Source organism: Equus asinus, chromosome 2 (assembly GCF_041296235.1).
Source record: "Equus asinus isolate D_3611 breed Donkey chromosome 2, EquAss-T2T_v2, whole genome shotgun sequence".
NCBI classification, from domain to species: domain Eukaryota; kingdom Metazoa; phylum Chordata; class Mammalia; order Perissodactyla; family Equidae; genus Equus; species Equus asinus.
In genome coordinates this window covers 165,525,042-165,548,246 of record NC_091791.1, presented here as the reverse complement: position 1 = coordinate 165,548,246, position 23,205 = coordinate 165,525,042, and the positions used below count along the sequence as shown (strand labels likewise).

The 23,205-nt window shown below is 45.9% G+C and overlaps 1 protein-coding gene and 1 long non-coding RNA gene across 8 annotated transcripts; one reads left to right on the top strand and one right to left on the bottom strand.

The window, feature by feature from the left end:
- Positions 1 to 2,489: 2,489 nt before the first annotated feature.
- Positions 2,490 to 16,782, bottom strand: LOC139044525 (uncharacterized). 2 transcript variants are annotated; one of them, XR_011501490.1, is made up of 6 exons: positions 16,648 to 16,782; positions 15,869 to 15,943; positions 6,946 to 7,076; positions 5,550 to 5,716; positions 4,653 to 4,764; positions 2,490 to 3,598 (listed from the first exon to the last, which is right to left on the bottom strand). It is a non-coding gene; the product is annotated as an uncharacterized lncRNA (long non-coding RNA). The 2 variants fall into 2 exon arrangements; XR_011501491.1 differs by lacking the exon at positions 5,550 to 5,716.
- On the top strand, positions 9,808 to 22,965 carry SALL2 (spalt like transcription factor 2). 6 transcript variants are annotated; one of them, XM_070504024.1, is made up of 4 exons: positions 9,808 to 10,091; positions 18,349 to 18,666; positions 18,787 to 21,170; positions 21,620 to 22,965. In XM_070504024.1, exons 1-4 carry the CDS (start codon positions 10,019 to 10,021, stop codon positions 21,641 to 21,643), a joined length of 2,799 nt encoding a protein of 932 aa, XP_070360125.1. In that variant the 5' UTR covers positions 9,808 to 10,018; the 3' UTR covers positions 21,644 to 22,965. The 6 variants fall into 6 exon arrangements, with proteins under 6 accessions (XP_070360125.1, XP_044621230.2, XP_014699902.2 ...); XM_044765295.2 differs by having other exon boundaries at positions 9,875 to 10,091; positions 18,349 to 21,170; XM_014844416.3 differs by lacking the exon at positions 21,620 to 22,965 and having other exon boundaries at positions 9,875 to 10,091; positions 18,787 to 21,441.
- The last annotated feature ends 240 nt before the right edge of the window (positions 22,966 to 23,205 follow it).

The following is a 23,205-nucleotide window of genomic DNA, read 5'->3' as shown; positions in this document are numbered from 1 at the left end:
TTGTTTTATCTCCCATACCAACTTACACTCCTTCAAGAAGGATCTGTTTTTATTCTCTTTGCATTTATGACATCTAGCACAGCACTTTGTATATAGTAACTAACTATGGACATATGTCTAACAAAAGAACTGAGGGAGGGAGGAATGGATGGATGGACGGATGGATGGATGGATGGACGGACGGATGGATGGATGGATGGATGGATGGACGGACGGATGGATGGATGGATGGATGGACGGACGGATAACTTACTGCTGGTGGACAATGAGTCCAAGTCAAGTCTCCCTTCTTCTTCCCATGGAACTTTATGCCTACCCCTATGAAAGTTTCTCACATTATATTTTTGGTTTAACATTGCCCCTCTTCTCAGGGAGAGGCAGGGTCCATGTCTCAATTACCTTTGTAACCCCAGCATCTCAGTTCTCTTGTCCCTCTCTTAGTAGGAGCATGAGTGTGAGTCTATATTGACAAGTGTATATTTTTTAAATTCTACTTGCAGGTCTGGCGAGTGAAATACGAAATGCATTTGATAAATGTTTGTTGAGAGTATAATTAACTGGAAGATCTAGCTTGGTCCTTATGTCCCAAAAGAAGGAAAGGATTTCTTTGGCCTGGGCTTGGGTTTAAATCCTGAGGTGATTCTGCCATCTGGAAATACAGAACCATGAACCTATAAGCTGCTTTGATTTTTGGAGGGACTTCTAGAGGTCGCGAACACCAGCAGGCCTGAGGGTTGTTGATGGACTTTTAACATTTTAAATTAATTTAATTCAAATTAAATCTAAATATGCAAATTCAATAATAATTACATTAAGGTCTGCAAAACAAAAGGAGAAAGAACAATGTAAAGAATGCAGTCAGTCCCACTCTGACATGCCATTCAGCTAGCACTGAGTGAGTCTCCTAGTCCTCTTGTTCCTCTCTAATATAAGCAAGAGTGTGATTCTTATTGAGAAGTTATTATTCTACCTACCCCCTAAATGCAGGCCACCTACAGCATCTGATAGCCACAGAAATGATCACCTGCTCCAACACCAAAGCAAAACCAGTCTCTAGTGCACTCCTTCCTCAGAGATTTTCAACTTTGACTCCAGGTGACTTTTGTCCTAAGTGATACCTTTAGAAACTAACTCCCATGGATTTATTATTGCAAGACTTTATGCAGAAATTGTTGCAATAGACACATTATGTCGATTTAATGTAGATATTCATATATAAAGCACAGGTTAAAGCTAGGTGAGAAAATCATCTGGTCTAACCTCATCACTACAGATGAGGAAACGGAGGTCTGGAGAGATAAAGACATTTTCCCAAGGTGATTTAACTGGGAAGTGGAAGAGTCTGACTAGGACCCAAGTCAATGATTTCTCCACTAAAAATGGAAATGTGTGTCATCCGAGCTCTATTTGTGAAGTGGACTTTCACTACAAACTCCTGGAGGGTAGAAGGGACATGATGTTATGTTCACGTATGTCATGCCCAGCTAGTACAGAGTAGATACTAGGTGGGAATCAAGGAATGGCCAAACTCTGATTTCACATAACTGTGCTTTTTATTTTGAAAATTACATTATACATCTTTTTAATGCTCTTATTTTAAATAGATCTTAAATTTAGAAGGGATTTCATAGTACTCTAATAGTTATGACACTTTTTGTTTTCCAAGATTTTAAATTATATAATGTGATTTTATTGAGTTTATTTTCTAAGGCTATTTTTAGGTATGTTGGGGGTGGGAGGATAGTGTTCCTTCTTCCACTTCCAAGAAAAAAGCTAATATGGGGATTTCCAGCTGACTAAATAAAGATGGACAGCTTAGATATGGTGTGTATGGAAGGACGGAGAGGTTTTTGCTACAAAGATGGGGGTAGGTGATAGAAAAAACAACTCCTCTGGAGTAACAGGCCTGTTTCTCTCAAGTACCCCTCTTTACCCTCCCTTTTCTTTCAGACTTCTACCCAATTTTTTTTTTTTTTTTGAAACACAGATACACCCTGGTAACACTTATCCCTTGATCAAAAGATGGGAGTAGAGGTCATTGACCCAGATATGACAAGGAAAGATCTAAACCTCATAGAGTAGAATTTGGTCACGAAGTTTCTCCTCCATCATTCCCAATTTCTGCTCCAAATCTGCTGATCTCCTTTCCTCATCTTTGTATATACATTTTTAAAGATATATATATATATATTTTTTACATATCTCTCTCACTTTCTCTCTCTCCATATATATATATATATAGACAATCAATTAGTTTGTATATATATTATATATATACACACAGATAATACACAGATATATATGTTTGCATGTGTGTGTATGTATCTGTGTCTGCATATAGAGAGAGAGAGAGAGAAGAGAGATAGCATCACATCATGCATAATAAATTCCTGAACCTCACATTAGATTCCATGGGATTAAGCGGATCATGGGGTCAAGAAATGTACAATGCACTTTAAGATGGACAAAGAATAATGAATCAGGCAGTATATGGTCATTAAATAACATAAGTATCATATTGCAATCCAGCCTCATAGAAATGCCCACTTGCAGGGAGGCACAGAATTCTCCATAATATACACTATGCCCCTCACCATGTATCTTTAACTTCCATAAGCCAGTTGCCATTCACCTCAAACCCACAAGTCCAATGAAGTCAATATTCACAGCAGTCTTTCCAGTTCTTAACTCCTCTCTCTGTTAACTCACTTGCTATCCTATTCCAGCCTCTTTGGACTTGCAGGTTGTCTGTGGGATCTTCAGCTCCTCCTAGTTCTCCTCAAGGATTCTGGCTTTGATTTGCCCCACCAGCTCTCCTTATTGAGCCATCTTCTGTAGTAAACGTGCTCTAACCAACTCCATGCGAACCATGTGTCCTGTCTCATTTTGAGATCGTAAGAGCAGTTCCAGGATAGATGAGGAGCCACATCAGAAGTGCCTAATAATCCTGGGATTACCCCGATTATGGACAAGGAACAAAGCAGTGGCATAATTTGGAAATGGAAATATAAAAAAAATAACAAAGAGATATCACCAAAAGATTAAAGTCAAAACAATTACAAAATCGCTGAAAAATAATAGCCTGGACAGTACAAGTTTCCTCTACTATTCAAAAGTTCGCTTTATGCCACTTCGCTTTTACGAAAAGCCTACATTAGTACCTGTTTTCAAAACCAAAAGAAATTTGAAGAAGATTTTCACTTTTACGAAAAAAAGCAAAAATAGTGTTCAACGTTTGTTTTGCAGCGAGACGTTATAGAGGCTAAGCAGTCAAGCATACTGTGCTATTTCAAGTCTTCCCCATCAGCCACATCAGCCACATCAGCCACAGCAGACGAGGAACCTCGACCTTCGACGTGCAGGCAGGCGGACATCAGAGCTGTAGACCTTAGTGAGTTAGTGACCTGCCTGCCCTGATGGATTCAGACCACAATGAGATGTTAATAGAGGACCCCACTTCCTCTCTCTCCTGCACTCCAGTCTCCTGTACCTCGCATCACGCCACCTCCACCGACTCAGCCTTCATCAGCACGGGGACTTCACCATCATCAGCACCACCACCTCTCAGCCTCCCAGTGTGCTCGCTGTCTTCTTAATTCTGGTAAGAGAACTTACACTGTACATATATTATTTCTACTTTATGTAAGCTGTGTATTTATATCATTCCTGCTTTTACTATAAGTTAGTGTTATTTTAGGTTTTATGTGTTATTTGGTATGATTTGGTAGGTTATGTTTTTGGATCTGGGAACTCTCAAATGTTTCTCATAAAAATTAACAGTAATTGCTTCCTCACTTTACACCATTTCAGTTTATGAAAGTTTTCATAGGAATACTCTACTTTCGGATAGTAAGGAAAACCTGCATTTGTTTTATTTTTTTCTGTTGTGTACTAGGTACTTAGCACATAGCAGGTGCTCAAAAAAAATCTGTTGAATGAATGAATGTGAATAAATAAATTTACCAAAGGCAGATTTAAAAGATTTGCACTTAGGGTCTAGCCCCGTGGCGCAGCAGTTAAGTTCGCACGTTGCGCTTCTCAGCGGCCCAGGGTTTGCCGGTTCGCATCCCGGGTGTGGACATGGCACTGCTTGGCAAAAGCCATGCTATGGTAGGCGTCCCACATATATAGAGTAGAGAAAGATGGACATGGATGTTGGCTCAGGGCCAGTCTTCCTTAGCAAAGAGAGGAGGATTGGCAGCAGTTAGCTCAGGGCTAATCTTCCTCAAAAAAAAAAAAAAAGATTTGCATTTAAAATATAATTAGGAATCAAAAAAATATATATATAATTAGGAATCAATTACGCATCATCAAGAATATTCTCAGTAATTAAATTAGTTACTGAAGGATCCCTTTCCTGGGAATATTCTCCAATGTGACTGAATTGTTTAAGGTATGAAGTTATCAGAATGGAATTAGCTCCTAAATACAATGGTCCCCACAAGAAAAAAACAAGTTCATAAATTCTAGAGAGAGTGGAGAAATTAATTTAAGATCTATCTTTTAATTTTTACTTATGCTTGGCTTCCCACTCATTCTTGCCTCATTTCTTCTCCGGTTCCAAGCTGTAGCGGAAAGGGCAGTTCCCTGGGATAAGATCTGGTTCTGCAGAATCTTCGAAAAGTCACTTAACCTCTCTTGGTCATAGTTACCTTATCTGAAAAGTGAGAGATTTGGAGATGTTCCCTATGGCCACGTCCAGCTCCACAGTCCTTGGGAGTCCACTTCTTCCTCTTCTTAAAGTTCCTCCTGAAGGCTCCGACCCTATTTCCATGATAGGTTGTCAATTACTCCTATTTTCTGACATACTCAATCTATATGTTCCTGTTCCTCCAAAGACTTGCGTCTGTGACTTAACTCCTTCTTTCTCATCACTCTGATTTGTTTTCCTTCCTCATGGCTTAGTTTTCTTTTTTTTTTTTCCTTGCCTTTCTCAACATACTCCCCCCTCACCCTCACTGTTTATATCTCCCCTCCTTTGTTGATTTGTTGATTTTCTTAGAAATGACCAACCTCAGGATTCCCAGAACTTCAGGAAATTGTTCCTATAATTTCTCCCTTGAAAACACACACACACACACACACACACACACACTCTCTCTCTCTCTCTCTCTCTCTCTCTCTCTCTCTCTCTCACCCCACCCCCCACCCCCACCCTAGCCTTCTCCCCCTGCTGGCTAGGCTCATGGCCCTTCCCCCACAACCTCCCTTTCCTGTTCCACTACCTTGTCCTCTTCACAACCTCCATTTCACCTGTACTTAACATGAGTAACACGGAGAAATGAAGGAAAGCAAAAAGAATAAGTTCTCTCCTTCGCCTTGTGCACATTTAAATTCCTGCTATCCTTGCAGAATGAACTGTGAAAAGAAACACCAGACAAGACTCAGTCTGAATGACCCTCCTTGATCTTCACTCCCTCCCTCTGCCCCGAAAACACCATGGTAACTGCCACCTGAAAGAGGCCAGGCGGAAACTGTCTAATAAGACCAGAGATTGCTTGTCAATGCTTTCTTATTTAGTAAAGTTTTGCAAAGGCACTTTTCCTTACTCGTCATTGCCTTGTTTCCTTAATGCTGGCAAGACAAAGAACGTGTGGTAGCATATGTAACTAGAAGAACCGTAACTTGTTGTAGATATTTATTTGTAGGTCTTCAAATTTTCTTTGGAAGTTGAAAGTTTAGGTCATCCTCTAGATCTGCAGCCAGAAACTGAGGCCTATAAGAGGGGCAGAAATCAGTGGGATGGCAGCAAAGTGTCATATTGTGGTGACAATAACAAAGGCTGTCCAATCAGGCGTTGCTTGGGCAAATTTCAACCTGCCATTTATCAGCTATGAGACTTTGAGCAAGAAAGCTACTTTGCCTCTCTAAGCCTCAGTTTCTTCATTTGTAAAATGGGGTGTTCTGCATGGCTAAGATGAGGATTATATAATGCTTCCTTTGCAAAGTTATTTTTAAGGATTAAATGAGATCATTTATTCAAAGGGCGTGGCACACAGAATGTACCCAACCTATGATTAGCTATGATTATTGTTATCAGTAGAAAGGTTACGTGTGTTTCTAGATTTCTAGTTTAGTTCTCTGGCAATTAAAACCAAATTCCCCGTAGGATCCTAACTCTTTGGAAGGTAGAAGAAATGCCTCTACAATGCCTGCTCTTCTACAAACCAGAAAAAGAGGAACGTTCAGAATAGAGTATTGTCATAAGAGAAGATGCCTCAAATGAAACGCCAAAAAATTTCCTGGACCTCCACATGACTACAGTTGTATTTTTAGGGCAAAAGCCATGATGAGTTTAGAAACACTTTTAAATGACTTAAAAGTGTATTAATCTCAACAACGTCAAAACACAGTTGGCCAACAGTAGTATATATATTTGAGAGGCATGCTATTTATTCAGGCCACAGGCTGGGCTCCCTTCATGTGTCCACGGATTCCCTTGCAACAACACTGCAGTCCCCTGGGACCCTAGAGCCCATGGTTTAGAAGCCAGCAGTCAAGTGCAGTTGTCTCAAACTTGACTCTGCAAAAGAATAATTTAAGAGCTTATTTAAAAATCTTAGCCCCCAGCCCCAGAGATTCTGATTAAGTAGATCCTAGATCCGGCGTGGAGGCCAGGAATGTGAATTCTCGATAAATTCCCTATGTGATTACAGTGAGTCCAGAGGGGTGTATAGAGCTCTGGGAATTAGAATTCCTGACTGGCTCTTCATCTTTCTCTTCAAGGATCTCATTCCAATCACCTTCTCTTTGTTCCTCACAGTTCTGGGCTTCTTTAATTGGAGTGTTGCGCTGACATTACAAAACAACGTGTTGGAAAACCTCAGAGTCAAACATAATGACTGTCTTTCTTTAAAAAGCAACAGTAGTCAATTATATCTCAATTTTAAAAAAGCAACAACATATCTTTTCTTTTTAAGCACTTAATTTTGAAACTGAAAATACCTTAACATCCATTTTAACTAATTCAGAGGCAACCCGTGCTCACAAATGAAGGATACAGAGATTATGCTCAAGCGGTCTGGCTTGAAAATTAGCTCCACGATGTAAACGCCCAACCATACTTTAAGCTATTCCTGAAGAGAGAAAAAATTATTAGACCAATAGCCAATAGGGAAGCCACAATAGAAAATGTTGATAAAATTAGAAAATATAAGAAGGAACCACAAAGCCAGAAGAAAGAGTCCCTCTTCACCACTAACTCCCCCCATCCAGAACATTCCCCCTAGAACATCTCAGGCTCCCACACATGGGAAGGAACTAGGGGTAGGGTGCCAGGATAAGTCCCTTTTTCCTATCCTTTATTATCTTCAATGCCCTTGAGTGCTTCTTCAGCTTCTTGAGAATGTAAGCGCTTAGTTTACAAGGTCGAAAGACCATGGAACATTTTCCAAAAATTAAATCACCAATTAGAGAAGGAAAGTGTTGTTTTAATATTCCCTTCTGCTACTAAGTTTCCCTCTCTCTCTCTCTCAGTTCTCTCTCTCTGTCTTTCATTCTCTCACTCTCTTTCTCTCCCTTCCCTTCTTTTCTCCCTCTCCCTCCCTCTCTCTCCTTCCCCTCCCCTCTCCACTTCACCACACACAGAACCCCTTTTCAAAGGGGCTTTTTTCCAACTCAGTGAAGTAAAGTCTTTGCCTCTTTGTGGGGAAGGCTCATTAACATTCCCACAGCAGCATCTCTTCAAGGATTTTACTTTTGTAACTCTGTGGGGAGGTCAAGAGGCCACAGTGGAGAGGTAAAAAGAAAAAAATGGTAAATGGGGGAGGGCGGAAGAAAGGAGAGGAGGGGAAAGAACTCTTCCTTTCACAATAAGGCCAGCAAGAAGGAGGGTGGAAAAAAAATAGGAAAAGACAAGACAGACAAGACTCAGGAAAGAGACGAATATTGGACCCCCAAATCTCCCCTTGGAGATCTCAGAGAGAAAAGCAGACAGCTATGTTCCTTCTCGCGTTTCTTTTCCCCCAAAAGAAGTAAATGAAGGAAATAGTGGGATGAGAGAGTGACAGGACCCAGTCTATTCCACTGAGAAATTAGAAGCTTCCTGGCCTCAGTGTTCCCCTTTCTTCTACAAGAGCCTAGTGATGACTGCACCTGTCTACTACAGGGAGGTTAACAGGATGAATTGGACAACGTCAGCAAGAATGCCAAGGGTGGACCCTGAGGGAGCCACCCAGGGTCTTGACCCCAAAGGAGTGGGAAAATAATGGAGACTCAGTGAACTCCAAATCAAAGATCAGAGTGCTTCCCAAATCTCTTCTGGTGTGGGTACCTGCCTCATTTATCACCAGCAACCTTCCTACCATCTGCTGTCTCTCTCTCCCTTTCTTAGTATTGCCACACTAGCCTTGACGGGTGTAAGGGCAGAAATGAAGGGAACTTCAAGTTTGTACCCAACACTGTGAGTGAGCTTTGCTTTGCTTTTCTCTGAAGATGCAGCCATCAGAGATTTACATCACTAAACTCTAAAGGAGAAAGCAACTCCCACTTTCCTAACTGGTGGTGTTTCACATGCTCTCTCATCTCAGCCAGAAGAATAAAAGGTAAATAAGGTTAAAAGAGGACCTAGGCATTATAGCTGGAAGATAAGGCCCATGTGGATATTCAGTGCCCAGTAGCACAGTATTACTCAAATTCAGGTAGTAATAGCATGGCCAGAAGTTAAAGAACAATAAATGAATCACCCTTAACAGTGCGGGCTGAGTGGGAGAGACTTGATTGGTTGCCAAATGATGTATTTTAGAGACGGAGGAATTATTAAAAGTCAAACCTGACATCTACAAGGAGATTCTTTCCACAGAATCCTTGACAATTGTTTCCAGCCTCTGTGAGAACACATTACAGAAAGCCTACAAATTCACTGGCTTGTTCATCACACTATTAGAAAGTCCCTTTCCATTGAGCTGAAAGTGCCTCCTTGTAGCTTCCACCCTGGAGTACCATGGAACTCATCCATATCATCTTCTCAGAGATGGGAGCTGGACAGGAGTGGGAGAGACAGAAGAGCCACTGAGCCTGTTGCTATTTTAAACGAGATTCTTTAAGATCAATCACTTTTTTCAGGCTAGGAGTCTGGTGGCATATTATGCCTTTAACAATATAGAGGAAAAAAAATGCTAGACTGCTATCAGATGCAACTGGCTTCCAGGCCCATCTCTGTTACCTCATAGCTGTGCAACCTTGGATAGGTTACTTAACATCACTGAGCCTTTTGGTTCATCTATAAAGAGGATCATCTATAAATAGGAGTAGTAAAACCTGCTGTGCTAATCTCAGAGTTGTAATACTTAAAATATGTCATGTATGTGAAAATAGTCTATTAATTATAAAGAGCTCTGTGTATATTAACTTATTATAATGACTCTTCATCTTTACTCTATGTTTTTGCCAGCGTTTCATATCCCCATTTTCAACTGGCTGACTTCTTGGCCTCATAATCAAGATATACCAGAAAGTTCTTATTTCAGCTTATACCCTAGAAACAGTCACATTATCAAACAAGGTGGCATAGAATCATGAAAGAACCAAAAAGCACTGTGAAGATCTTGGACGAAGAATGAGAAAAACAAGCTAGGGACCCTTTCTGATCAGACAGCACAGGGAGAGGCCCAGAGCCCTGGCAGGCAGGAGAGGGTTAAATCCTTTCCTCTGCAGTACAAAAGAAAAGAGTGTGCGGAAAGATTAGGATTTTTGCTTTTACAATGGGAGCTGCAGAAGCGTAGGGAAGAAGCTGAAGAAAAAAAAGGGGGCGTCTCCCCTTTAAAGACTTGCAGAGATTGAGAGAGAAAGAGAGAGAGAGTCAGGGACAGAGAATCAGAGGGAGAGAGAGAGAGAGACAGCGCGCGCACGAGTCTGTCTGTCTGTCTCTGCGAAGGGAGAACATCTCTGCTCCACAGTGATTTGCACTGGGGGAGAGGCATCAGTTGGCTTCAGACCCAAGGGGGAGACCCAACCAGGTCACCCTGGTTAAAACTAAGTGAGCACTGCCCCTCCCTATCCCACCTCTCTCTACCCGGGAATGTCTCGGCGAAAGCAGCGGAAACCCCAACAGTTAATCTCGGACTGCGAAGGTCCCAGCGCGTCTGAGAACGGTGGGTGCCTGGGGAGGGTGGGGGAGCCCTGAGTCCAAGCCTGTGTGGGTCAGGCCAGGGCAAGGGGAGGGCACCTGGGCCATGGGCAAAACCAGGGGGAGGACTTGGTCACTGGGGGCTTGGAGAAGTTGAGATGCAGGGAGTAAAGAGATGACCTGTGCTGGGGAGAAGCCCCGCTTGGCTTTTCTCAGGATTGATTCTGTTTGTGTTGTCTGTGTTGTTTTTCTCTAGATGAAATGGAGTTTTCAAACTGGCTCTGTCTCCCCACCCAAGAGTTTTCTCCCCAGGTCCCCCTCTGCTCACTGGTCTTTGTGCCGTTGCTAAGTAACCTCCTCAGACCTGAAGACCGTCTCTTAGGGGTGGGATTTTTCCCCCTTTTCTTTCTTGAGAGTTGGGTTGCAAGAGAATGAATTGGATAAACGTGAAGGTTCCCCTGAGGGAGAAGAGAAAAAAGTTTCTCATTGTTGGGCTGAGCTGAGAGCAGATCAGAGCTCCCAGAGGGAGAGAGCTAATGTCGGTCAGATGCAGCCTGGTTTGGGGTGTGTATCCATGTCACCTGGGGGAGAGGTGTGGATGAGGGACTTAGGTTTGTGCTTCAAGGGAGCTAAAAAAAGAAGTGTAGAAGCTAACATATATGTTAATTATACATATCATTTTATGAAAATATTATCATGTTTTTTAAGTAACAGATTTTCTTTAAGGGGGGGGAAAAATTTCATGTATTCTTATAACATTCCAGTAAGAGGCAGACAATGGAGCAACTAGGGTGTTCAGAAGTGGCATTGCCCCAAGTCTCAGAAACAGAGGCACAGTCAGGACAAACACCTAGGTTTCTCAATGCTCAGTGCTGGCGGAATTCACTCCACTAAATTAGGGTTTTCCAAACTTGCTTGATTGTGGGTAGATCTGGGCTACAATCTGGGAATCTCTATCTTTGCAAGTGTCCAGGTAATTCTTAGGATCAAGAGAGTTTTGGACATACTGGTATGGCTACATATGTTCACACTGTGAAAGTCTGGAAGTCCTGGCTCAGGGACAAACTATTTATTTAGCAAATAGTTGATTCGCCCAACGATGTAGTGTGGCATTAAGTGCAAAGGTTCTAAAGCCAGACTTTCAGGATTCAAATCCTGGCTCTGCCACTTGGTTAGCTGTGCAACCTTGATTGGTTTACCTTGCCTCTCTCTGCCTCAGTTTCCTCATCTGTAAAATAGGGATGAATATACTAGCTACCTCATTAGGTTACTGTGAGAATCGAAATGAGATAGTGCATGTAAAGCACTTGGAAAAATAACTAGCATAATAAGTGCTTATGGTATGGTCCCTAGCATCAATAAGTACTTAATATGTGTGAGTATTGTTATTATTATATATGAGTACAGTGGTACTTCCTGTAAGTGCTGAAATATGACCAAAGCTCAGAAACCTCTTGGAAAACTTCAGCATTTCTTTATAAGATGTGTGCCATGAAAAGCTCTAGGATAATGTTTTTGCAGTAACTAAAACTAAATCACAGATTGACCTTACCTTTTCACCTTCTGTAAAAAAATAACTTGAGCTCAAATCAGGGCTCCATGTGCTACAGAACATCCTCAAGAGACATATTGTGATCTGGATGGAACACATCCTCCTCAAGTCACTGCTTTGCTGGGATCCCACTGTGCCCATATTTAGAGGTTCATGGTGTTAGCATCCTTCCCTCCCGGGACACATTAGCCCTCCTTAATGCTGCTGCAGACCGGATGTTTCCTCCTCCTGCTCGACAGGAGACTTCCCCTAGAGCCTCAGAGTTGCCTCATAGCCTTGCTCCCCTGCTGGTTGGATTGTGGAACAATACTGAATCCCCCCACCCAAGAGGCATCCTCTCCTCTCCTCTCCTCTCCCCACATCTCCCAAGTCTTCTCACCCATTCGCAATACCACTCCTGAGGAAAAATCTGCGAGGGCGTCAAAAGAAATCTTTCACAACTGCCCTGAGTGGATTCTTAGGCCCCCTGAGCTATAACTCCCACCTCGGGCCATGAACACTTCGGGGGGTGGGGATGCTGCTGCAAAGCCATCCCCATAGAAACAGTGCAGGCTTGAATCCAATGGCAGCAATAAATTCCAGTTGAAATTTTGCCATTGAGCCACAAAAGTCAGAAACATAAGTGTAAGGAGCAAGCAAGCAGTAGTAACCTCTTAAGATCTGCCTGAAGAAAGCCTAAGGGTTTTCTGATCAGAATTGTCCTGAGAGTGAAAGATCCAGGGCTACATGCAAGACTTGGAGTGTCACTGGGTCTCATCTGTAAGATGAAGCAGCTATATTGGATAGATTCTAAAATTCCTTCCTTCTCTTATATATAGATTTCTCCTTCCCTCCTTTTCCATAGATTGGGTTTCTGTTTGCTTATGTGATCTTCAGGCTCCTGACTTTTCCTTCTACCCCAGAAACATTTTCTTGTTCTGCATGCCCCCAAATTAGGTAGGGAGGGCTCTTATCCGGGGGAGGGCTCTTAGGTGTGTGTCATTTGGTGTCCCCGTGAAACGATGGACATCATCATGAGCATCAGCAGACATTTATTTAGTAGGCTAAGGTGCCAGTAAGGTTTTCAGGAGTCTTTGCCTTCTTTTAAGCAACGTTTACCCAATGTGACAAGCAAATGCTAAGCCTTTGTTGCACATTTTAAAAGCCTCATCTCTGCAGTGACGTAAGACGTCACCAAGAAACAGTCTGAAAAACCTACTTTCCAGCCCTGTCTTCGCTCAGCTTCCCGGACCAGAACACCAAAACCTAACAGAACAGTTATAGCACATAAGTGATGAGAAGGAAATAGTCTATTTACTTAAAAGCTCTGGAGAGAGAAAAAAATTTCTCTCTCCCCTACAGAGTCTAGAAATCTGGATTAGAGAACATAAGGGATGTGAATAGGGAAAATGTAAACTAGTACATCTGGGAAATAAAGGAAACAATCAGAAACCCAGATATTTAGTGAGAAGGAGAAACCAGGACAACAGCCAAACAGATCTAGAGGGAGAAATGGAAGTTAGCAGACATCAAGAGCAGCAAAAGGGGAAAGAAGGCAAAAATAGAGTTTTAAGGGCTCTGTTCTCTTTATATCTGGAAGTAGAGAGCAGCATCTCTCAGACTATCAAGCCCTGAGCCTTTCAGCCCTAGGTATCCCTGGGTCAAAAGGAAAACATTTCTGAGTAGATAGAAAGTAACTCAGGCATGGTGCAACAGAGCACCGGAGCAGGAAGCAGAAAACCTGGCTTGCAATCCAGCCTGGACCTTGAAACTGTGTGACCTTGAGCAAGTCCCTTCTTCTCCGTGGGCTTCAGCTTTTGGTCTTTAAATAATAACACATCACTAATATTTGCGGAGCATTTACCCTTTGTCAGGTACTATGCTAGGCCCTTTATGTATTTCTTCTTTTTTATTCCTCCCAACTCCTCCTTATTACCTCCATTTTTAAACACTTTTTTTATTGTGGTTAAATATACATAACAAAGTTTACCATTTTAACTATATGTAAGTGTAAAATTCAATGGCATTAAATATATTCACAATGTTGTGTGACCACCACCACCATCCATCTCCAGAACTTTTTCATCTTACAAAACTGAAACTCTATACCCATTAAACTATAATTCCTTATTCCCCTCTCCCCCCAGGCCCTGGCAACCACTTCTTCTACTTTCTGTCTCTGTGAATTTACCAATTCTAGGTACCTCATATAATGGAATCATAATAATGTTTGTCCTTTTATGTCTGGCTTATTTCACTTAGCCTACTGTTTTCAAGGCTCATATACGTGGTCGCATGCATCTGTACTTCATTCCTTTTTATGGCTATACTTCCATTTTAAAGAAGAGAAATCCAAGCCTTAGAGAGATTAAGAAACTTTCTCAAAGTTACAGAGATTAGAAAGTGCTAGAACTGGGGCTTTAACTCAGGTCTGTTTGATTCAGAGCTGGCACTCTCAATCACTGTGCTCAATGAAAGGGTCAGATCTCTAAAGTCCCTTCCAACTCCAACATGGTATGAATTTTATGTTAAGTGCTGAGTCCTCTGATGTCAGAAAAATGTCCATAAAAAAACCTTTTTTTGGGTTTGACCTAAGATATTCCCGTTCTGGAAACAAACATATTTTTCTCACTTAGCTACCCTGGGTCACATGCAAAATCTGGATAGCTTACCGGATGGACAAATCATTGTACTTGTTTGTCTAGTGTGTTGCACAGGCCATGGGTACATTACTAGGTGTGGGTGGCAAAGGAGTATGTGTATATATTTAGGAGAGACAAGTAAGGAAGAGAAGATGGGACAGTCTCCCTTAGAAGTAGTCTATAGCACCAGTTACAGAGCCAATTCATAATTACGGACTCTACCAATTAGCGTTGGTCCAATGCTAACAGTAATTTTAGGCAGGTGCTTACATAGTGCGCTTTGTTTCTTTAGTGGCTGGGTGATGCTTCACCTCTGTAGAACAAAGCCTTTCATCTAACAATTAGAAATATGGCTCAAGATGCGCATACCTGGGAAAGGTAACATAGTCGCTTAAATTCACAGTCAGGTATAAATCATATCAAATTCTGTTCATGGAAGCAGGATACAAGAGAGCCTAAGTGTGGCTGTGGGCAGAGCAGAGAGGGAGCCTGACAGGAAGATTTAGCATTGAGCAGCTCATTTTGCCTATGTCCTGATTTTGGCCAGGTTGAGCGCAGGTAAGATTTGGGAGGAACAGGGTGGAAAGTTTGATGGGAGGGGCAGTTCTCCGATAGGTACTATGATTCTCATCCTTGGCGGCACATTGGAATCACCTGAGGAGCTTTACAAATGTACTGATGCCTGGATCCCACCCTCAGGGATTCTGAATTAATTGGTCTGGACTGTGGCCTGGCCATCAGAATTTTTCCGGTAATTCTAATAGGCAGCAAAGTTTGAGAACCACTGTTCAACTACTCCACCCACTGTGCACTGCCCACCTATTTTTCTCTTTATTCTCCCCAGCCATTCTCTCCTAAGCCTAAAGCCGCAGTGTGATGGGCCACCAGATTTAGACAGTCCCCTGGGTTCCCTTTTCCTTGTCATTTCAGCTCTTTATAAATTTAAACAAGCATGTCCAGGTCTTAGTCCTATGTCCATCCCAGACTTTGCATGTGACCCAGGATAGCTTACCTCACCTTATCTGCTATCTAGGGACACAATTACCTGCTTAGTTTATTCCTGTATTTATGACTCCATTCGTGTCTACCTAAGAATCCTGCCCCCCTTTTCGGGATAGGCAGTGAGTGCAAAGTGCTGAGAAATAGAGGGTTCCTCTTACAGGTGGCTGTTGATCCGTCACCTTTCACCAGGGACTAAATTTACCTTAAAGAAGAGTGCAGATCAAATTCCGCATCAGAAAGCAAGTTTCATTAAAGAGCAAGAAAGGGGACAGTGTTTCCCAGGAGAAGATGAAAAGAAAAGGATTTCTTTTCTTGTCGGAAGACTTGACAAAACAGCAACTTGATATCAAATGTTCAATGCTAATTAACAAATGCTCAGTAGAAAGCTTCCATCTGATTCCCTCTCCCTTACTGAGGCCAGAGAGCAAATGGCAGGCAGGAGCCACACAGGGCCCTTTCTCTAGCATTAGGGAAGTCACACAATGTTGATGGGCTTGAGAAAGCCCTGGACAAGAGTCAAAATTCTGAATGCTTTCTTCACTGAATTACTGTGTGAACTTGGAAAAGTCACTTAACCTCTCTATCTTCGATTTCCCTATCTGTAAAAATGAAAAACACTGCACCAACCTGTGACTTGCTGTAATTGAAATAGACACTCCTCTTCCTCGTTGTAAGGGTCAGGCCTGGAAGCGCACAGCTTACCTGTTTCAAAGCCACAATTCACAATGTTAAGATCCTTATGATTATCTGGAGTGTCAAAACATAATTCAGTAAAATGTTTTTGATTGAAAAAGACAGCAAAATTTATATTGAAAAGCAAAGTGGATATTACTAATACTAGGTTGTTTCAGCTTCCCACAAAAAGATCCCCTACCTTTGACATATACCAATGATATTAGCCAACGTCTTACCTCAGAAATTAATAAGATTAATAAGCAACATGAAAAATAGATCTAATTTTACTATTTGTGTATTTCAGGTTATTTTGATGGGCCACTGACAATGTAAATTCTCTAATCCATAATATTCAGGATTCCTCCCAAAATTTAAAGTCCCACATGCACATATTAATATTATTTGTAAGAGTTTTTCAAGGTTGTGTCCCCACAATATTTCTCTGAGGAAGATAGCACAAAGACAATATTGCCAGTTTACAAAAAGGGAAATGGGGGCACAGCGTGGAGTGACTGACCACCGTGCCTTAATTTACCAGCCAGGCGAGAACAGAAGTGGGATTAGAAAAACGTGGGTTTACTGATGCCCAGCAAACCACAAAACTGAGGATTTGCGGTCACTTCCTATAAGTAAGGTAAACTCTTAGAAAGTGGGAAACCCATTAAGACTCCTTTCCAGGCAGAAAAGGAATTCTGAGTACCTGGTCCAGGAGGCATCTCACCCCTACTTACCTTCTCTCTGAAGAGGAGGTAGCTTCTGTGGTGGTGAGGTAAGTCATTTCTAGGCATTCAAACCAGGTTGGGGCTGAAAGGGGCTTTAGACACCAGAAGCTGCCTGGTAGCTCCTTCAGCATTTTTTCCATTGTTTCAGGAGGAGCTCCCCTCCCCCCAGGTTAGAGCTAGGTGGGCCTCTGTAGGTCTCTTCAGTCTCGCATCTCCCCAAATCCAACTGCCCTTCATAGTGACAGTGTGTGTGTGTTGCAAGAGGACAATGGAGGAAGAAGGTTAGAGGAGAGGGTACTAAATAGGAGACAGCTCCTTAAATAAGCATGAACTCTATAAATTAGGTGTGGTCCTGGTGATTTGTGGAGTAACCATTCGGCTATTATTCTGGGAGAGGAGGGGCGGAAGGTAAAGGGGTTTAGTGTTCCTCAGAGAGGAGTCCTGAAATGACTTCCTTGGAAATTCTACCTTGCAGCCTCCCACCCTGAGAAACTTGTTTTGTGGAGGGGATGGGGGTAGGGTGGGAATGGAGGTGAGGGAGACAGGACCAAATATGGGGTATTTTGGCGCCTGTGTGTGTGTGTGTGTGTGTGTGTTGATGAGGGATGGATGTTCTGGGCTCCCCCCCCCCTCTGGCCTTCAGACCTCTGAGGCGATCAGACCACCCTCTCTGGAGTCCACGTTTTCCAGGCTCAGCGGATCCTTTATCCAAAGAAAAATAAGAGAAGCCTATCGCTTTGCTCTATTGAGCAAGGCTGTGTTTCCCACTGTGCCCCCCTTGAGCTTGCTGGGGGGGGCGGGGGGAGGACAGGCCCGGGCAAAGACATCTGGGATGGGGGGAATTGGCAAAGGGCAAGGAAAGGTGGACCCCCGCCATGCCCCACAGCACCTGTCACTGAGCCTCCGGAAACCCTCCTAGGCCCTGGGCTTCCGCCCCCATACACCCACCTCCGGCTCCCTGCTCCCTCCTCCTCCAGCTCCCGCCACCCTCCCCAGCAGCTCCTCCTCACAGACTCCCCTCCCCAGCAGCTCCTCCCCCATCTCCCCTCTCCCAGCTTTCTCGCTCCAGCTCCTCCCCTCCTCCGCGCCTCCTCGCTCCCCTCCCCCTCCTCGGCTGCTCCCTGCCCCCGCCGCCGCCGATCTCCATCTCTGCAGTCTGGGCCGCTGGGTGCAGAGGCTGCCGCAGCCCCGGCGGCCACTGCCGCCTCCCGCAATCCCGATATCCATTGTCTCCCACTCCACCCGGCACTCTACCTCCCCCAAAACCATGGCGCACGAAGCCGGGAGGAGCTCTCGTCTCGGGGGTCCCTGCGGGGAGCCGGCGGAGCTTGGAGGTGCGGTAGGGCCCGGCCCGGTCAGGGGTGGGTGGAGGGGGCGCGCGGGGGTAAGACTTTCGATGGACGGGGTAAAATGCACAGTTCTCTGCATCGGACCCCATCCTCACACCCTTCCTTGCGCTCGCCGGTGGCCCGGGATCAGCGGGGCGTGGGGGTCGGACACGGGAGGGCAGTAGCTTGCGCGTGCCCGCCCCTCCCCATGCTGGGGTGTCTCTTGTCCAGGCGGGTCAGGACTGAGCTCTAGCCTTCTGCATGGCCTGATGGTGAGCTCATCTCCCCACCCCCAACTAGCGGTTACTGGTCTCGTTAATTAGAGCCTCCGTATAACCATCCCAACCGCGCCACCCACGCTCTTTCCTTGTCTTCTCCCCAGGTGATGCTAGCGAGGAGGATCACCCCCAAGTCTGTGCCAAGTGCTGCGCTCAATTCACTGACCCAACTGAATTCCTCGCCCACCAGAATGCATGTTCTACTGACGCCCCTGTAATGGTAATAATTGGGGGCCAGGAGAACCCCAACAACTCTTCGACCTCTTCTGAACCCCGGCCTGAGGGCCACAATAGTCCCCAGGTCATGGAGGCAGAGCACAGCAACCCCCCGGATTCTGGGTCCTCCGTGCCCACTGATCCCACCTGGGGCCCAGAGCGGAGAGGAGAGGAGTCTGCGGGGCACTTCCTGGTCGCTGCCACAGGTACAGCAGCTGGGGGAGGCGGGGGCCTGATCTTGGCCAGTCCCAAGCTGGGAGCAACCCCATTACCTCCAGAATCCACCCCTGCACCCCCTCCTCCTCCACCTCCTCCTCCACCCCCAGGTGTAGGCAGCGGCCACTTGAACATCCCTCTGATCTTGGAAGAGCTCCGGGTGCTGCAACAGAGGCAGATCCATCAGATGCAGATGACTGAGCAGATCTGCCGGCAGGTGCTGCTGCTTGGCTCCTTAGGCCAGACTGTGGGCACCCCTGCCAGTCCCTCAGAGTTGCCTGGGACAGGGACTGCCTCCTCCACCAAGCCCCTGCTTCCCCTCTTCAGCCCCATCAAGCCTGTGCAAACTGGCAAGACACTGGCACCTTCCTCCTCCTCTTCCTCCTCCTCCTCCTCAGGGGCAGAAACGCCCAAGCAGGCTTTCTTCCACCTTTACCATCCACTGGGGTCACAGCACCCTTTCTCTGCTGGAGGAGTTGGGCGAAGCCACAAACCCACCCCTGCCCCCTCCCCAGCCCTGCCAGGCAGCACAGATCAGCTGATTGCCTCGCCTCATCTGGCATTCCCAGGCACCACAGGACTACTGGCAGCACAGTGTCTTGGGGCGGCCCGAGGCCTTGAGGCTGCTGCCTCCCCAGGGCTCCTGAAGCCAAAGAACGGAAGTGGTGAGCTGGGCTATGGGGAAGTGATGGGTCCCTTGGAGAAGCCCGGTGGACGGCATAAATGCCGCTTCTGTGCCAAAGTATTTGGCAGTGACAGTGCCCTGCAGATCCACCTGCGTTCCCATACAGGGGAGAGGCCCTATAAGTGTAACGTCTGTGGTAACCGCTTTACCACCCGCGGCAACCTCAAAGTGCATTTCCACCGTCATCGTGAGAAGTACCCGCATGTACAGATGAACCCTCACCCAGTGCCAGAGCACCTAGACTATGTCATCACCAGCAGCGGCCTGCCGTATGGTATGTCTGTGCCGCCAGAGAAGGCCGAGGAGGAGGCGGCCATGCCAGGAGGAGGTGTGGAACGCAAGCCTCTGGTGGCCTCCAGCACAGCACTCAGTGCCACAGAGAGCCTGACGCTGCTCTCCACCAGTGCGGGCACAGCCGCCGCTCCTGCGCTCCCTGCTTTCAATAAGTTTGTGCTCATGAAAGCAGTAGAGCCAAAGAGTAAAGCAGATGAAAATACCCCTCCAGGGAGTGAGGGCTCGGCCATCACCGGGGTGGCAGAAAGTGGCACAGCAACCCGCATGCAGCTAAGTAAGCTGGTGACTTCACTACCCAGCTGGGCACTGCTTACCAACCACTTTAAGTCCACCGGTAGCTTCCCCTTCCCCTATGTACTAGAGCCCTTAGGGGCCTCCCCCTCAGAGACCTCAAAACTGCAGCAACTCGTAGAAAAGATTGACCGACAAGGAGCCGTGGCAGTGGCCTCTACTGCCTCAGGAGCCCCCACCACCTCTGCCCCTGCAGCTTCATCCTCAGCCTCATCTGGACCTAATCAGTGTGTCATCTGCCTCCGGGTGCTGAGCTGTCCTCGAGCACTACGCCTGCATTATGGCCAACATGGAGGTGAGCGGCCCTTCAAATGCAAAGTGTGTGGCAGAGCTTTCTCCACCCGAGGCAATCTGCGTGCACATTTTGTTGGCCACAAGGCCAGTCCAGCTGCCCGGGCCCAGAACTCCTGCCCCATCTGCCAGAAGAAGTTCACCAATGCCGTTACTCTGCAGCAGCATGTTCGCATGCATCTCGGGGGCCAGATCCCTAACGGTGGTACCACGCTCCCTGAAAGCGGGGGAGCTGCCCAGAATGGCTCTGAGCAATCTACAGTCTCTGGGGCAGGGAGCTTCCCCCAGCAGTCATCCCAGCAGCCGTCTCCAGAAGAGGAGTTGTCTGAAGAGGAGGAAGAGGATGAGGAAGAAGAAGATGTGACTGATGAAGATTCCCTGGCAGGGAGAGGCTCAGAGAGTGGAGGTGAGAAGGCAATATCAGTGCGAGGTGATTCGGAAGAGGCATCGGGGGCAGAGGAGGAGGTGGGGACAGTGGTGGCAGCAGCCACAGCTGGGAAGGAGATGGACAGTAATGAGAAAGCAATTCAACAGCCTTCTCTGCCACCACCACCACCACCACCACCTGACAGCCTGGATCAAACACAGCCAATGGAGCAGGGAGGCGGTGATGTTGCAGGAGGCACGGAAGAGGGGGGCAAACTGGAGAGGAGCTCAAGTCCGCCATCAGCACTCACCCTAGAAGGGGAAGGCAGCAGCATCCCCGTAGTGGAGGAGCTGAGCATGCAGGAAGCCATGAGAAAGGAGCCAGGAGAGAGCAGTAGAAGAAAGGCCTGTGAGGTGTGTGGCCAGACATTTCCCACTCAGGCAGTTCTGGAGGAGCATCAAAAGACCCACCCCAAGGAGGGGCCGCTCTTCACGTGTGTTTTCTGCAGGCAGGGCTTTCTCGAGCGGGCTACCCTCAAGAAGCATATGCTGCTGGCTCACCACCAGGTACAGCCCTTTGCCCCCCATGGCCCTCAGAATATTGCTGCTCTTTCCTTGGTCCCAGGCTGTTCACCCTCCATCACTTCCCCAGGGCTCTCCTCCTTTCCCCGAAAAGATGACCCCACCATACCATGAGCCTGTTTTTCTTAACTGCTCCCCCTTGACCCAGGGAGCAGAAACAGAGAGCTCTGTAGAAGGACCTCCAAGGTTTATGAACCCTATTTGTCTTTTTCTCTGAGTTCCTACATGATATGTCCCTAGTGACTTTTCTCTAGTCCCTGAGCTTGGAAATCGTGCTCACGGGGGGATGACCCCCTGAGGAATTTTTCTTCCCTCCTCATTCATTGTACCTGAGGAAATTAGATTCTCTACAGCTTTCACATTCCCAAGGGAAACCCTCTCCAGATTCCCTGGCGTGACCCTTCTCCCCTCTCCTCTCCCTTTCCCTTTGGCAGGTGCACCTGAGCACCCACATTTGAAACTGCAGCCCAGCCAAAAGGGACCAGCAGCTGTCCCTGGAGGGCCCAGTGCCACTCCTCTCTGGTGACCAGGTCTACCTGCAGGACTTGTTGTCCCAGGACATTCCCACCCAGCTGGTGAGGGTGGGTCCCCTGTTTTTCTGGAACCAGTACATGGCTTTCCTGTCACGTGACCTGCCCACCAAGCCCCAGAGTTCTAGCTCCACCTCCACTACCACTACAGGCCTGGCACCATCAGTGCTGTTTGGCCCAGGAGCTGTGGCTGGGAAGGTGCCTCCAGCAACAGGATCCAGAGAGGCCAAGGAGAAGAGAGCCCCCCTCTTCCTATTTTGGCTTCCTACATGCAAGGCAGAGCCTGAGAAGCCCATCATAGAAGAGAAGCAGCAGACTGCACGATCCTTTTTCCCCCTGTTCCAGAAGGTGCCAGCAATGAAGATACAACAGTATCTGTATCTGGTGTCTCAGGCCTAGGGGGTAGGGAAAAATGAAGGGCATAGGACAGTCATCCCTGTAAACTCCTTGCTAGCCACATTAAGGAAAAGGTGTTGGCTGGTCGATATGCCAAGACATCTCCAGCTTCTCATATTCCTTCATCATGGCCTCTCAAAGTTAAGAAACAAGCAGATTTCTTGCCAAGAAGTCTCTCATGGGATATTTTGGGAAAGGTGAAGTTCATATCTTTAACAAGCATTGTTGGTGAGGGTAGTTGAAGGAGTAATGATGGAGAATTGTGAAGTGTTGCTAAAGCCTAGGGCTTGCTGGAAACCTCTATGATTAAGAAAGGGACATGATGTCAGGGAGGGGACCTTGAATTCTTGATTGGATGGATCTCATGAATATTCTTTTGGACTAATAGTGACTTAATGTGCAGCAGTGCACTATGGATCATGGGTGATTTCCTAGCACTAGCGTGCTTCTAGTTTTAGGTAATTCCCTCCTTTATTCCCTGGCCCCCTGTATTTTCCTCATATTTCCCTCTCCATGGCCCATTTCCTTCCCGTTTTTTCCTGTCTGTGGACCGGAGCTTGTGTCTTTGCCACTGTCTGGTTCTTAGAGTCCCAGACTTTAGGAGATGAGCTCCAGGTGCTGTCCTCCCTGCCTCTTCGTCTTGTAATGAGATGTAGTATTTACTGTTAACATAGGATCATTTGGAACCGGAGTTCTAAGGAGGAGAGAGTGGGGGTCCTGCAGCTGACGGACTTGAGTGATGGCTTCTCCTCCAAAGGTGTAGACTCCAGAACTTCCTAACATAGTAAAATGTGAAGAGCAGACAAGGGAGATATTAGTGTCTTTCCCTTTTCATTAAAGGTGTTTTAACCAAATATTTGTGTGTTTCTCCTTATTTCATGACTAAATAGCCAGCTGGGGTGTGATATGGGTATTCCCTAACATTGAGATTCCCTTCCAACCTACATCTCCTGCCAAAACTGAACATATGGTGTTGAAATATTTAATTTATTCAGCCTTGTCCTAAAACAACCTCCAGTGAATGTAATTTCCCTGAGGAAATGGTGTTTGTCTTCTCAAAATGTGGAGGATTTGCCCAATGTGTGCAGACATTG

Coding starts and splice junctions, on each gene's coding strand:
- SALL2 (XM_014844418.3), top strand. CDS start 17,906: ATGGCGCACGAAGCCGGGAGGAGCTCTCGTCTCGGGGGTCCCTGCGGG. Junction 17,973..18,348: donor GGAGCCGGCGGAGCTTGGAG/GTGCGGTAGGGC, acceptor TCTTCTCCCCAG/GTGATGCTAGCGAGGAGGAT. Junction 21,170..21,786: donor ATGCTGCTGGCTCACCACCA/GGTACAGCCCTT, acceptor CCTGTTTTTCTG/GAACCAGTACATGGCTTTCC.